Below are 13,843 nucleotides of genomic sequence, written 5' to 3'. Positions count from 1 at the left end.
CTTCCACCACCCTCCTCCTAACAACAAAATTCACCAACTTGCACACTTACCCCGGTGTCCAGACACATTTACCTACCTTGCGGACCCCCTCAGATGTACATCTTCCGGATGGGGGCCGCCGTAGCTGCAGTCATGACCTCCTCGGAGGGCGAACAGCATCACCAGCCTCGCCAGCCACGCCGTCCACCTCTGACACGTGAAGCTCCACAACACAGTGCTGTGACACATCCACCTGCACAGCAGGAGGGAGGGCAACAGCAGAGAGAGATGCGTCGCAGGGGGCACTACCCTCGCCACAGGGTCCACAGACCGAGCAGCAGTGCACATGGAGGCTCAGAGTCACTCAACATGTAGTCGTGGACATCTGCAGCCTCCTTCATGCCGAGCTGCTCCCGGCTGGCCCGAGCACCATCTTCTTACCTGTCGCTGTCAAAGTCACCACTGCCCTCAACAACTTCTCCTCCACATCCTTCCAGGGTGCCACCGGGGACATCGCCGACGTCTCTCAGTCGTCTGCACAAAAGAGTCCTGCAAATATACCTGCACCCACTCTGCAGTGACACAATGGGTGGCATCAGTTGTGGGTCTTCATAGTGATCCTCAGGAAAGTGCATTATTGCACAAACCAGACAAGATTCGCAAAGACGTGGCAGTAGTGGTGACAATATAATATGTTATGTGAGTTGATCAGAAATTAAATATAGGTAAACACCATGACAAACCCTCATGCTCACGACACATTTGCCTTATGCTGCCTAGTGCACATATGTGATGCATGCCCTGTGGCTGCAGCACAGGTAGTGGCAGGTTGAGTGAGGCTGACCGTGAAAGAGATGCACGAGAGGGTGAGTACGAGATAGAGCCATGAGATTGTATGAGGATTGGGATGAGCGGTAGTGGCGGGATGAGTACTGGTGAGGTGAGTAAGTGCAGGTAAGATGAGGATAAGGTTTGAGTGGGTATGAGGGGTGATGTGACAGAGTAGTGTTGGCAGTGCAGAAGGAGATGTGGGGTGGGGGCGGAGATGTGGTAGACGGAGTGTAGGGGAATGAGTAAGTGTACTCACTTCGGCTGACCTACTTAGGTCACTGCAGCGCCTCCTGCACTGTATGCAGGTGTGCGATATGTTGGTGTTGCAGGTGACCTCCTCTGCCACCTCGAGCCAGGCCTTCTTGGTGGCAGAGACAGGCTGCTTCCTCCCGCCCGCCGGGAGGAAGATCTCTGTCCTCCCCTCCTCCTCACCCCATCCAATGATACCTGGAGTGAGGCATAATTAAACCTGGGAGCAGCCTTCCCCCTGCGCTGCTCCATGCTGTAAATTTTCCTATTTTCTGCAGCATCAGTCAGTGGAGGACTGCCCCTTTAAATAGGGCTCCTCCAGCTGACAGACCTTGTTGCACATGCGCAGCCCGCCCACTGCGCAGCTTACCAGCGGGAAACCCGGAAGCACAGGTAAGTGGCTCCAATTAGCCTGCGATTCCGTGCGGAGCACACTGATTTCATCGGGCGGGTTACCCACGCGCCCAGTCGACCCCCCGCTGAGAACCCACTGCCCTGCTAATATCAAGCCCAATGTTTCAGGTCGAAAACCTTTCGTCAGAACTAAAGTTCCAGGACGAAAGGTCTTTGACCTGAAACGTTAACTCTGTTTCTTTCTCCACAGATGCTGCCTCACTTGCTGAGCTTCGCCAGCATTTCCTGTTTCTATTTCAGATTTCCAACATCTGCAGTATTTTGCTTTCAACAGTTATTGGCTTGCCTAACAGCTGCAACAATGGGACAGTTAGACTAATGGTCATACTACCTCTCATACCTAATAAATACATCAATGGTAACCTGCCAGGGAATGAGAAAGTGATATACTTAGGTGGTTTGGTTCAAACTTCTAACAATACCAACTTGCTAAAGATTCTCTTAACACTGTCATATATGTGACTCTATTTTCCTTTGTACAAAATCAATAAACACATCACCTGCACCACTGGAAGTGGCTAATGTGGTTTAGTGCTGTTTGGGGAGAGGTTGGTTAGTAGCTATTATTCATTAAGTAAACTGATCCTTCTGTTCACTGGCATTGGCCAGGTATAGTATGTGTCCAATGAAGTGTCAAATCAAACAATTAGTCATCCAGCTTCTGACAAAGGAAGGGAAAGACAAGCAGAAGTTGCAGTGAATCTCTGCTGGACTGGGAGCAACAGGTTTTGGTGTTGTGCCGTCCTTGAGGACACTACACTTATTCCTTGTGAAGATCATTGATGATACAGTCCATTGATTTTTCAGAGATGAAGATGGTTCCGGGAGATACTGGGATAAGTCTGAGTCTCTTCGCTGTCTTCAGGTTGTTTCGGATTGACTTCTACACACATGGCTCTGAAAACTGAACAGGACAATATTTTGAAACTGATTTTGTGCTGCATACAGAAACCGAGTGGTCACTGTGAAGAATGGTTCCCTTTTTATTTGTACGGAAGGATTTTCCTTCTTCATATTTGGACAATATACAGGTTTTTATATTGCTTGCATCTAGCTGCAGCCATAATCTGCAGTAGCCCAGAGAAGGTTTTAGTCAATGTCAGAGAGTTGAGTTGGTTGAAAAGTCGGAAAGAAGCAGACACAAATCTGTGGAATCGTGAGTTTTATTTAAACAGCAAAGAATGAATTCATCTGAATGTGAACATTGTGATTCCTATAATGAGATGTCTCCTCTGGGTGAAGAAAACATTACTGTGCAGTTCTCTACAAACGCGTCCCATCCTGAGGCCCTTCATCTTCAGCAAAATGTAATCCAGGAATGGGTCAGTGCTATGGGGCACTCCAAAACAGATATTTTGATGATTCCTCTTGTAATCTGTTTCTTTGCCTCACTGTTGGCCACCCCTCTGGTCCTGCTGGCCATCTTTTCAAACAACAGCCTTCGTCAGGAGACCAGGTATCTGCTACTTGCCAACACTTTGATTAATGATTTGATTTATTCAATACTGAACACCTTCATTGATATCCTTAATGCCACAGGTGTAGGAATGCCTAAAATCATTTGCGAAACACTATTGTATGTGCTAACGATGGCTTATTGTAATGGGATTCTGACAGTCACTGCTATGGTGGTGGACACTTACGTGGCTGTCGGTTGGCCCCTTCATTATACCTCACTTTTACCGCACTCCAGGACCCTTAAAATCATTGCTTGTATATGGATTCTCTCTGCCATTGCTCCATCCGTCATTTATGTAATAACACTGGGAACTCAACAGAATCCGTTCTCCACACTGTCGATTTGTATATTACCCTTAATATTTGTATTCTCTGTCTTTCGAAAACCTCTGTTAAAAATTTATTACAGTTTCACAGTAATTTATTTTCTGATATGTTTAGTACTGATCTCCAGTTGCTATGTCATGTTATACTGCAAAACTAAGGCATCGGGGATATGGGCTGGCAACTCCAGGGCGAGGCAAACCTATGTCATCCATTCAGTGCTGTTAGTTCTTTATTTATTTCCCCTGCTTGTGCTGGTGGCAGGGAACGTGCTCCAAGAACGGCACCTGATTTCCTATATGACAGGACTCTGGATCACTCTGTCAATGGCGAACATGCTTATGATGTTACCCAAGGCAGTTTCCCCCTATGTTTATGCACTGAGGTACCGAGATGTCACAAAAACAATCCGATCTTTATCAATGCTAAGGCATGTTAGGCGAGTAAATCCCACTGGTTAGTACATTAGATTGAGCAAATCTGCTGACGAGTGACTCCATCGAGCAAAGCTTTGTGTTTGCTGTTGGAGGAATAGTGCCCAGTAAAATTGCCAAAGGGTTGCCTTTAAGATTTGTAAGAGGAAACACCCTGCAAACTACCTGATGATGCACATACAGTATGGAATTCAGCTGTTGAACTGAATGCTGGGAAGTAAACAGTGAATCCAGGCTTTTAAACGATTAAATTGTAAAGTCATTATCCCTGGCTCGGGTCCAGGGAAGAAGCTCTTAGTGAGTCGTAAACAGATCATGACCCCTCATATTTGTGTGAGTCTCTTTGATAAAAGGAAGGCTATAAGATAAGGGGGGGTTGTAAAAATGGAGCCAACCTGTCTGGAAATCCATGCTTCAGTACTGACTTATTGGGGATGATTGACACAAAAGGGGGGGCGCCCTTCTAACACGTGGGTCACTCAGAAGTAGAGTTTTTCTTTGCTACAAGTAACAGTCTTTCCTCATCTTTCTGTGTTAACCCGAAGACAACTTTTATTTCATCAATTCTTCTTCTGTGCAAACTTTTATCTAGCAAGTGTAAGAGGTTTCCTTACCAGTGCATGGAACCTTTAAGGACAGAATGTCAGAGGCCAGAAGCTAAATTGTGGCTACACCAGCCATTCAGGCTAAGAGTACCATTTAATTGCGAGTAGTCTGAGAGGGAAGCCAGCTCAAATACCACCACTCGTGTAAGGTACATTCAGTCGGGAACAAAGATCCAAGTGAAACAGATAAACCCACCACGAAGGGGTTTCATCAACTCAGCACTCCAGAAGCAGACTCCTATATCCCAGGAAAGGAAGGAGATTGATCCAACCATGCCGCTCGTGAGGATGAGGTCGTGTAAGCTCCGAACATTGTTAATCACACACAAACTTCAGCTATTTGATAGACTGGCTATTCAAAGCTGTTAACTTGTCAGAGAATTACTCTTAAAGTAATCTCACCAATTTATAACATCAGACTCTGGTGACTGCTATAGTTAATACTAGGCATCTGTTACTGCTGATTTTTTGCGATGCACTGAGTTGCCTGTGTGACTTTTGCTACTTGTTTTGTAAAATAACTGTCCATTAATGATTTGCTTCTCAACTGCTAGGTAACTTTGATTATATTTACGCATGTCTATTAAGTGTTCGTGTACCCAACTTTAAGTTTGTGATTTGTGACCAATAAATAGCTTTTAATGTATGATTTGTGGTCTGGTTTCTTCCTTGATGATTTGGCAAGAAAGTTAAAATCAATCTGGTTAAAATGTTGCAATAAAATATGGTCAGAAGTTCGCAAGCTATTCACCCACTCAGCAGCTTGAGGGTAAACTAATCAAGGGTTAGTAAATTAAATTCATTTTGATCCGAACTGGGTTAAATGTAAGACAGTTCGACAAGGTGAGTCAGGCATCAATCATCCCTAGACCTACGCTGGGAGGTAAGACCCTAGATGGTTCCTTAGTTAGGAGTTAAAGGAGGGTGTTATGGATTGGCCTGGTTCCTCGTCATATATTTGTCAGGATACCGTAACCCAGCTTTCTTACACTCTCATCCTGTGTGTGCGATGCTTCATATTATAATTATTTTCAATCTGTTATTTTTATTGCACAATTTAGGTGAGAGGCCAAAACCCATATTGTAGGACAACAACAAAATTGAAGAGAGAACATGAGATCAGCAAGTAGTGACTACGTGTCACCAGTCTTAAGTTTTAAAAGCTTGTAGAGTGTAGGAAGAAGTGAAGACTGAGGAAGATGGGGAGTTCTACAATTTTGCGGATCTGGAAAGAATAAGGTGGAGGTGGTGCAATGAGTCTGTATCTCAACATCGTGAGGATACAGAGAGGTGGAAGAGCATCTAGGATGGTGTATTTGGAGCTTAGGAGGAACGAGAGGAAAGTTCAGAGGAGAAATGACCACAGAATTACTGATAAAGCTGAAAGAGACAAGAAAAATTGCAATGGAGAGCTGGCTTCATGGGTAGAGGTGAGAGAGGGATCAGTTATCAAATAACATGCTTTTTCTTATATACTATCTAGGAGTGTGAGACAAGTGCTTGAAGAGGCCCTCTAGATATGCGGGCAAGATTCAAGTTTTGGACTGACTTGAGCTTTATAGAAAATTAACCTGTTGAGGTGAAAGAAGCATTTGGCATGAAAAAGCCAGCTTTAGCAATGGAGGAGATGTGGGAATTTCAATTGTGGCTAGAGAAGACAATAAGACCAGGAATGTTGATCGAGAAAGAAGGACTATAGGTAAAGTTATCAAAGGTAAAAGGTGGGAGCTGTTGGTTATAATTACAAAATGTGTGAAAAACAAGATTGTCATGGCTCCATCAAAAGGCTTGCAGAAGACAAAGATGTCGTAATTCAGCCATTACATTGTAAGATGGTTCGATGATAAGGGCAAGTGGTCATTGATATGAAGAAGGACTGGAGTGGTAGAGAGGACAGAGCCCTGAGAACTCCAACTTTAATAGGAAAAGAGTCAGTGGATGATCCATCAGCTACAGAACAGTTAGAACAATTTGAGAGGAAACTTGATGAAGATACATACAGGCCACATCATGGCAACTTGTTTAGAAGCATATGGTGCCAAACCAAATTGAATTCTTTAGAGCTGTTCAGGGCAGCAAAGTTGAAGCCCATGGAATAAAAGGGGCAGTGGCAGCATGGATACAAAATTGGCTAAGTGACAGGAAACAGAGAATAGTGGCGAACGGTTGTTTTTTGGACTGGAGAAAGGTATACAGTGGTGTTCCTCAGGGGTCGGTACGAGGAGCACTGCTTTTCTTGATATATATTATTGACTTGGACTTGGGAGTACAGGGCACAATTTCAAAATTTGCAGATGACACAAAACTATCCCGAACCCTAACCCTATCCCTAATGCAGTGAACAGTGAGGAGGATAGTGATAGACTTCAAGAGGCTAAAGAAATGGGTGGACATGTGGCAGATGAAATTTAACGCAGAAAAATGCGAAGTGATACATTTCAGTAGGAAGAATGAGAAGAGACAATATAAACTAGAGGGAACAATTCTAAAAGGGGAAGAGATTTGGGGGTATATGTGCACAAATCGTTGAAGCTACCAGACTGGGCCTGTGGCAGGTGATGAATGAACCAACACAAGGGAAAAACCTACTTGACCTCGTCCTCACCAATTTACCTGTCGGAGACACATCTGTCCATGACAGTGTTGGTAGGAGTGACCACCGCACAGTCCTCGTGGAGATGAAGTCCCGTCTTCGCACTGAGGACACCATCCAATGTGTTGTGTGGCACTACCACCGTGCTAAATGGGGTAGATTCAGAACAGATCTCGCAGCTCAAAACTGGGCATCCATGAGGTGCTGTGGGTCATCAGCAGCAGCAGAATTGTATTCCAGCACAATCTGTAACCTCATGGCCTGGCATATTCCTCACTCTACCATTACCAACAAGCCAGGGGATCAACCCTGGTTCAATGAGGAGTGCAGAAGAGCATGCCAGGAGCAGCACCAGGCGTACCTAAAAATGAGGTGGCAACCTGGTGAAGCTACAACTCAGGACTACATGCATGCTAAACAGCGGAAGCAACATGCTATAGACAGAGCTAAGCGATTCCACAACCAACGGATCAGATCAAAGCTCTGCAGTCCTGCCACATCCAGTCGCGAATGGTGGTGGACAATTAAACAACTAATGGGAGGAGGAAGCTCTGTAAACATCCCCATCCTCAATAATGGCGGAGTCCAGCACGTGAGTGCAAAAGACAAGGCTGAAGCGTTTGCAACCATCTTCAGCCAGAAGTGACGAGTGGATGATCCATCTCAGCCTCCTCCCGATATCCCCACCATCACGGAAGTCAGTCTTCGGCCAATTCGATTCACTCCACGTGATGTCAAGAAACGGCTGAGTGCACTGGAAACAGCAAAGGCTATGGGCCCCGACAACATCCCGGTGGTGGTGCTGAAGACTTGTGTTCCAGAACTAGCTGCGCCTCTAGCCAAACTGTTCCAGTACAGCTACAACACTGGCATCTACCCGACAATGTGGAAAATTGCCCAGGTATGTCCTGTCCACAAAGAGCAGGACAAATCCAATCCGGCCAATTACCGCCCCATCAGTCTAATCTCAATCATCAGCAAAGTAATGGAAGGTGTCGTCGACAGTGCTATCAAGCGGCACTTACTCACCAATAACCTGCTCGCCGATGCTCAGTTTGGGTTCTGCCAGGACCACTCGGCTCCAGACCTCATTTCAGCCTTGGTCCAAACATGGACAAAAGAGCTGAATTCCAGAGGTGAGGTGAGAGTGACTGCCCTTGACATCAAAGCAGCATTTGACCGAGTGTGGCACCAAGGAGCCCGAGTAAAATTGAAATCAATGGGAATCAGGGGGGAAACTCTCCAGTGGCTGGAGTCATACCTAGTACAAAGGAAGATGGTAGTGGTTGTTGGAGGCCAATCATCTCAGCCCCAGGACATTGCTGCAGGAGTTCCTCAGGGCAGTGTCCTAGGCCCAACCATCTTCAGCTGATTCATCATTGACCTTCCCTCCATCATAAGGTCAGAAATGGGGATGTTCACTGATGATTGCACAGTGTCCAGTTCCATTTGCAACCCCTCAGATAATGAGGCAGTCCGTGCCCGCATGCAGCAAGACCTGGATAACAACCAGGCTTGGGCTGATGAGTGGCAGGTAACATTAGCGCCAGACAAGTGCCAGGCAATGACCATCTCCAACAAGAGAGAATCTAATCACCTCCCCATGACATTCAATGGCATTACCATTGCCAAATCCCCCACCATCAACATCCTGGGGGTCACCATTGACCAGAAACTTAACTGGGCCAGCCATATAAATACTGTGGCTACAAGAGCAGGTCAGAGGCTGGGTATTCTGTGGCGAGTGACTCACCTCCTGACTCCCCAAAGTTATGGTGGACGAGCAGGAGGATCCCCATGGAAATTCACCACCCTCTGATTTTAGTCTCAACAAGGAAGGAGGCAGTGCTGGAATTAGTTCTAGGAAATGAAATTCTGTTACCCTTATCCTATCCCACACTAAGTCCAGCTCACCCATCATTCCTGTCCTCATTGACTTCCAATCTCCCAACACCTCAATTTTAAAATTCTCATCCTGGTTTTTGAATCCCTTCACGGACTTGCCCCTCCCTCTCTCTGTAACCTCCTCCAACCATTTAACTCCCCCACCCCAAGCTCTTCATTTCTCTGACTCTGGCTTCTTGTGCAACTCCCTTTCCCCACCACTAGTGGCCATGCCTTCAGCCACCTCAGCCCCACACCCTGGAATTCCCTCCATTCTCACTCCTCCTTGAAGACTGTGCTTAAAATCCACCTCTTTGACCAAACTTTTGGCCTCTCCTCCTAATATCTCCTTCGATGGCTCAGCATCCATTTTTTTGATAATGCCACTGTGAAGCACTTTGGTATGTTTTTGTATGTTAAAAGTGCCGGGTAAATGCAAGTTGTTGTAACCGTTATAGGTTTAAAGGGCTGGGTCTTTTTACTTTAGCCATGATGTGGAGATGCCGGTGATGGACTGGGGTGGACAAATGAAGGAATCTTACAACACCAGGTTATAGTCCAACAGTATTATTTGAAAATCACAAGCTTTCGGAGGCTTTCTCCTTCGTCAGGTGAATGTGGGATTCCTTGAAGGTTACCGCATATATAGTCAGAGAACAACGCCAGGCGTTGCCCTAAAGAGGGAGCTGGACTGGTTCTTGGCTGGGGCAGAGATCGCATCACATAAATGGTAAGTAGATTTAACATTCAGTGTACATCTGGCCAACGTGATCTCCTGGACTGGTTTCAATCGCCTGAGGGGTCGGAGAGGAATTTTCCAGTGTTTTATTTTCCTTTATTGGTCCTGGGTTTTTTTCTGTTTTTTTCGCCCCTCTCCCAGGAGATTACATGGCTGCGGGTTGGGGGGGGGGGGGTGGTAGGATGTGTCTAGTCATGATACTCCAGACATCATGAATGTGGAGCAAGCTTGATGGACCAGCTGGTCTTTCCCTGCCCGTCATTTTCGTATGTTCGTATGTTGTCATTTCCATTTTTCTAGCTGCTGTGCTACTCAATTAGTTGCTCTGAGGATTTGCGCAATGGGGCAAGGCCACATTTATTGCCAAGAAGTTGGTGGTCAGTCATATTTTTGAAACAATTGTACAACTGAGTAGCTTGCTGGGGCATGAGTCAACTACAAGCCAAACTGGGTAAGGGTGGCAAGTTCCCTTCCCTGAAGGACATTACTGGACCAGTTGACGTTTTGCAATAGTCCAGTAGCTTTAATTGTCTTTTTTCTGGTCCTTTAGACAAGTTACTAAATTTATTAAATTCAATTTAAGAACTTCCCATGATGGCATTTGAACTCGGAGTTGCTAGTCCAGTACCATTAATGCTACATATGTATTTTCTCAGGTTCCTGCCTGATTTTGTAGGTTCAGACCCATGTCATCTCAGTGCAAACTCCCGCTCAGACCAAACTCCCTCCCTTATTGTCTCTCAGCACAAACTCATTCCGTTGGTATCTCACTCAGTCAGCCTCTCGAAGTTCAAGTCGCCTCTCACTTACGCACTGAAATTTTATATTGGCAGGATTCTACCTGATGACTCACCTAAATAAATAGTGATGTCTTGAGGAGTGTACATATTACAGAGAGGGAGGTGCTGGAAGTCTTAACGCGCATCAAGGTAGATAAATCTCCGGGACCTGATGAAATGTATCCCAGGACGTTATGGGAGGTTAGGGAGGAAATTGCGGGTCCCCTAGCAGAGATATTTGAATCATCCACCGCTACAGGTGAGGTGCCTGAAGATTGGAGGGTAGCAAATGTTGTGCCTTTGTTTAAGAAGGGCGGCAGGGAAAAGCCTGGGAACTACAGACCAGTGAGCCTGACATCTGTAGTGGGTAAGTTGTTAGAGGGTATTCTGAGGGACAGAATCTACAGGCATTTGGAGAGGCAGGGACTAATTAGGAACAGTCAGCATGGTTTTGTGAGAGGAAAATCATGTCTCACGAATTTGATTGAGTTTTTTGAAGGGGTAACCAAGAAGATAGATGAGGGCTGTGCAGTAGACGTGGTCTACATGGACTTCAGCAAAGCATTTGACAAGGTACCGCATGGTAGGTTGTTACATAAGGTTAAATCTCATGGGATCCAAGGTGAGGTAGCCAATTGGATACAAAATTGGCTTGACGACAGAAGACAGAGGGTGGTTGTCGAGGGTTGTTTTTCAAACTGGATGCCTGTGTCCAGCGGTGTGCCTCAGGGATCGGTGCTGGGTCCGCTGTTATTTGTTATTTATATTAATGATTTGGATGAGAATTTAGGAGGCATGGTTAGTAAGTTTGCAGATGACACCAAGATTGGTGGCATTGTGGACAGTGAAGAAGGTTATCTAGGATTGCAACGGGATCTTGATAAATTGGGCCAGTGGGCCGATGAATGGCAGATGGAGTTTAATTTAGATAAATGTGAGGTGATGCATTTTGGTAGATCGAATCGGGCCAGGACCTACTCCGTTAATGGTAGGGCGTTGGGGAGAGTTATAGAACAAAGAGATCTAGGAGTACAGATTCATAGCTCCTTGAAAGTGGAGTCACAGGTGGATAGGGTGGTGAAGAAGGCATTCAGCATGCTTGGTTTCATTGGTCAGAACATTGAATGCAGGAGTTGGGATGTCTTGTTGAAGTTGTACAGGGCATTGGTGAGGCCACACTTGGAGTACTGTGTACAGTTCTGGTCACCCTATTATAGAAAGGATATTATTAAACTAGAAAGAGTGCAGAAAAGATTTACTAGGATGCTACCGGGACTTGATGGTTTGACTTACAGGGAGAGGTTAGACAGACTGGGACTTTATTCCCTGGAGAGTAGGAGGTTAAGGGGTGATCTTATAGAAGTCTATAAAATAATGAGGGGCATAGATAAGGTCGATAGTCAAAATCTTTTCCCAAAGGTAGGGGAGTCTATAACGAGGGGGCACAGATTTAAGGTGAGAGGGGAGAGATACAAAAGGATCCAGAGGGGCAATTTTTTCACTCAAAGGGTGGTGAGTGTCTGGAACGAGCTGCCAGAGGCAGTAGTAGAGGCGGGTACAATTTTGTCTTTTAAAAAGCATTTGGACAGTTACATGGGGAAGATGGGTATCGAGGGATATGGGCCAAGTGCAGGCAATTGGGACTAGCTTAGTGGTATAAACTGGGCGACATGGACATGTTGGGCCGAAGGGCCTGTTTCCATGTTGTAACTTCTATGATTCTATGATTCTATGACTCCTGTGCAGATTCACTTGTGACTAGCCACACTCTATTAATCAATAATAATTAAAAGTATTTCTATCCGCATCTCCACTGTTTCAGTATGGTTCCGGTTCTCAGGTTTAATTGATAAAACTCCACATGACAGAAAGGCTTGAAGTTGTTTATTTCAGTAGCAAAGATAAAACTCATCAAAGTTGAAAATTGGACACCCTAAACATAGCCTTCCTCTTCTCCACTATAAGATGTTTTGGCACAGCTCAATGGCACTTGTTTGGGGCTAACAACACATCCTTACATTTGTTTCTTTCCCTCAGTTCAACCAATCAGGGGTTTTCAGTAACAAAAATTTAGAAATGGAGAGAATCACAGGAATGAGTTGTCACCAACCATGGCAGCTGTTCAGGCGGAGTCCAGGGGAGTTTGAAAGTCAGCTCCACAGTCGTCACCACAGCAGTCAGGCCAAGTCCAGTGGAGTCCAAGAGTGAGCTCCACAATTGTGGCCACAGCAACTGTTAACCATTCAAGTTGTGTTTAGTGGTGTCCAACAGTGAGCTCCATAATTGTGGCCACAGCAACTGTTAACCATTCAAGTTGTGTTTAGTGGTGTCCAACAGTGAGCTCCATAATTGTGGCCACAGCAACTGTTAACCATTCAAGTTGTGTTTAGTGGTGTCCAACAGTGAGCTCCATAATTGCGGCCACAGCAACTGTTCACCATTCAGGTTGTGTTGAGGGGAGTCTGAGAGTGAGCTCCACACTCATCACCACAGTGACCGGTCAGGCTGATTCCAGGGGCGTACAGGTGTCACTTTTTGCTTTTAACCTGTGGAGGAGGTGGTTAGTGAGCTGTGCGCTCTCCAAGCAAAGATCTGGGTCCCCTGTTAGTTGAGCAGCAGGTGAGGGACAGGTGGGAAACTGGGGAGGCATTATTTCAACAAAAGAAATCTGACTGATTCAGTGAAAGTCTCACTAAGAGGCAAGAGGCGCATATTTTAACTATTGAGCCAGCCAGCTGCCCAATACCTCCAGCGGGAGGGTCGGTCCATTTCGAAGGCCGGGCCTTATTTACAAACAACTGCCGTGTTGCATGCCCCAAACGAGGTCCCCCGGCAGTCGGCGAGATTTTGTGGGTTGGAGCCAGGGACGGCAGCGGCCCACGATATTCTTGTGGAGCCCGGAGAAGCGCTCCTGCTCCTCCCGGGCCCCACAGAAATAATATTAGCACTTACCCTTTTCGGGTGTCTGGTGCTGCACTGCCAGGTTGTACTGAGCGGGCCGCCCACTATCCACATCATAGGAACCCCGATTTGTATACAGCAATGACGCTCCCTCAGCCCATGCAGCGGAAGGCCCCGGGGAAAATGGCGGCAGGGCGGGAACGGGGCGGTAAGTCAACCACCTGGATGTTTAAACTCTGCTAACACCCTGTTTCCACTGGTCGGAGGGAGTTAAAATCCTCACCCCTGAAGAAAAATACTGGAAAATATTGAATTTGGAGCAAAGGAAAGGTTAATAATAATACACACCTAAAGCCCCCAAAGACACTCAACCTCCGAAACACCAAAATCTCCCACAAAAAAAATCAAAACCCTGCCCCCCCCACCCCCTCCAAAAACAACAACACGCCCAAAAAAAACATCAAATCTCAGGTGCTGAGTAATGCGCAGTGTTGAATGTGTATTATCTGTGTAAAATCCTGCTCTCAGTACAACCTGGAAATGATATGGGGAAGTAAAGAGTCTCATACCCTTTCCCTCGTTCTAATTTACAGTGGCCTTACTTGAGCTACAGACTTCAAAATGAAGAACAATCGGATTGCGTTTGTGATTTC

The 13,843-nt window shown here is 45.9% G+C and overlaps 1 protein-coding gene across 1 annotated transcript; it reads left to right on the top strand.

The window, feature by feature from the left end:
• The first annotated feature begins 2,654 nt into the window (after positions 1 to 2,654).
• LOC137331181 (probable G-protein coupled receptor 148) lies at positions 2,655 to 4,913 on the top strand. The gene has a single exon (XM_067994780.1). It carries the CDS (start codon positions 2,655 to 2,657, stop codon positions 3,714 to 3,716), a length of 1,062 nt encoding a protein of 353 aa, XP_067850881.1. The 3' UTR covers positions 3,717 to 4,913.
• The last annotated feature ends 8,930 nt before the right edge of the window (positions 4,914 to 13,843 follow it).

The sequence above is a fragment of the Heptranchias perlo genome, chromosome 13, assembly GCF_035084215.1.
Source record: "Heptranchias perlo isolate sHepPer1 chromosome 13, sHepPer1.hap1, whole genome shotgun sequence".
NCBI lineage: Eukaryota > Metazoa > Chordata > Chondrichthyes > Hexanchiformes > Hexanchidae > Heptranchias > Heptranchias perlo.
Note: the sequence above shows the minus strand (reverse complement) of the source record. Positions and strands in the feature narration are given on the sequence as shown.

Excerpts from the sequence above, each read along its gene's own strand:
- LOC137331181 (XM_067994780.1), top strand. The coding sequence starts at position 2,655 with ATGAATTCATCTGAATGTGAACATTGTGATTCCTATAATGAGATGTCT.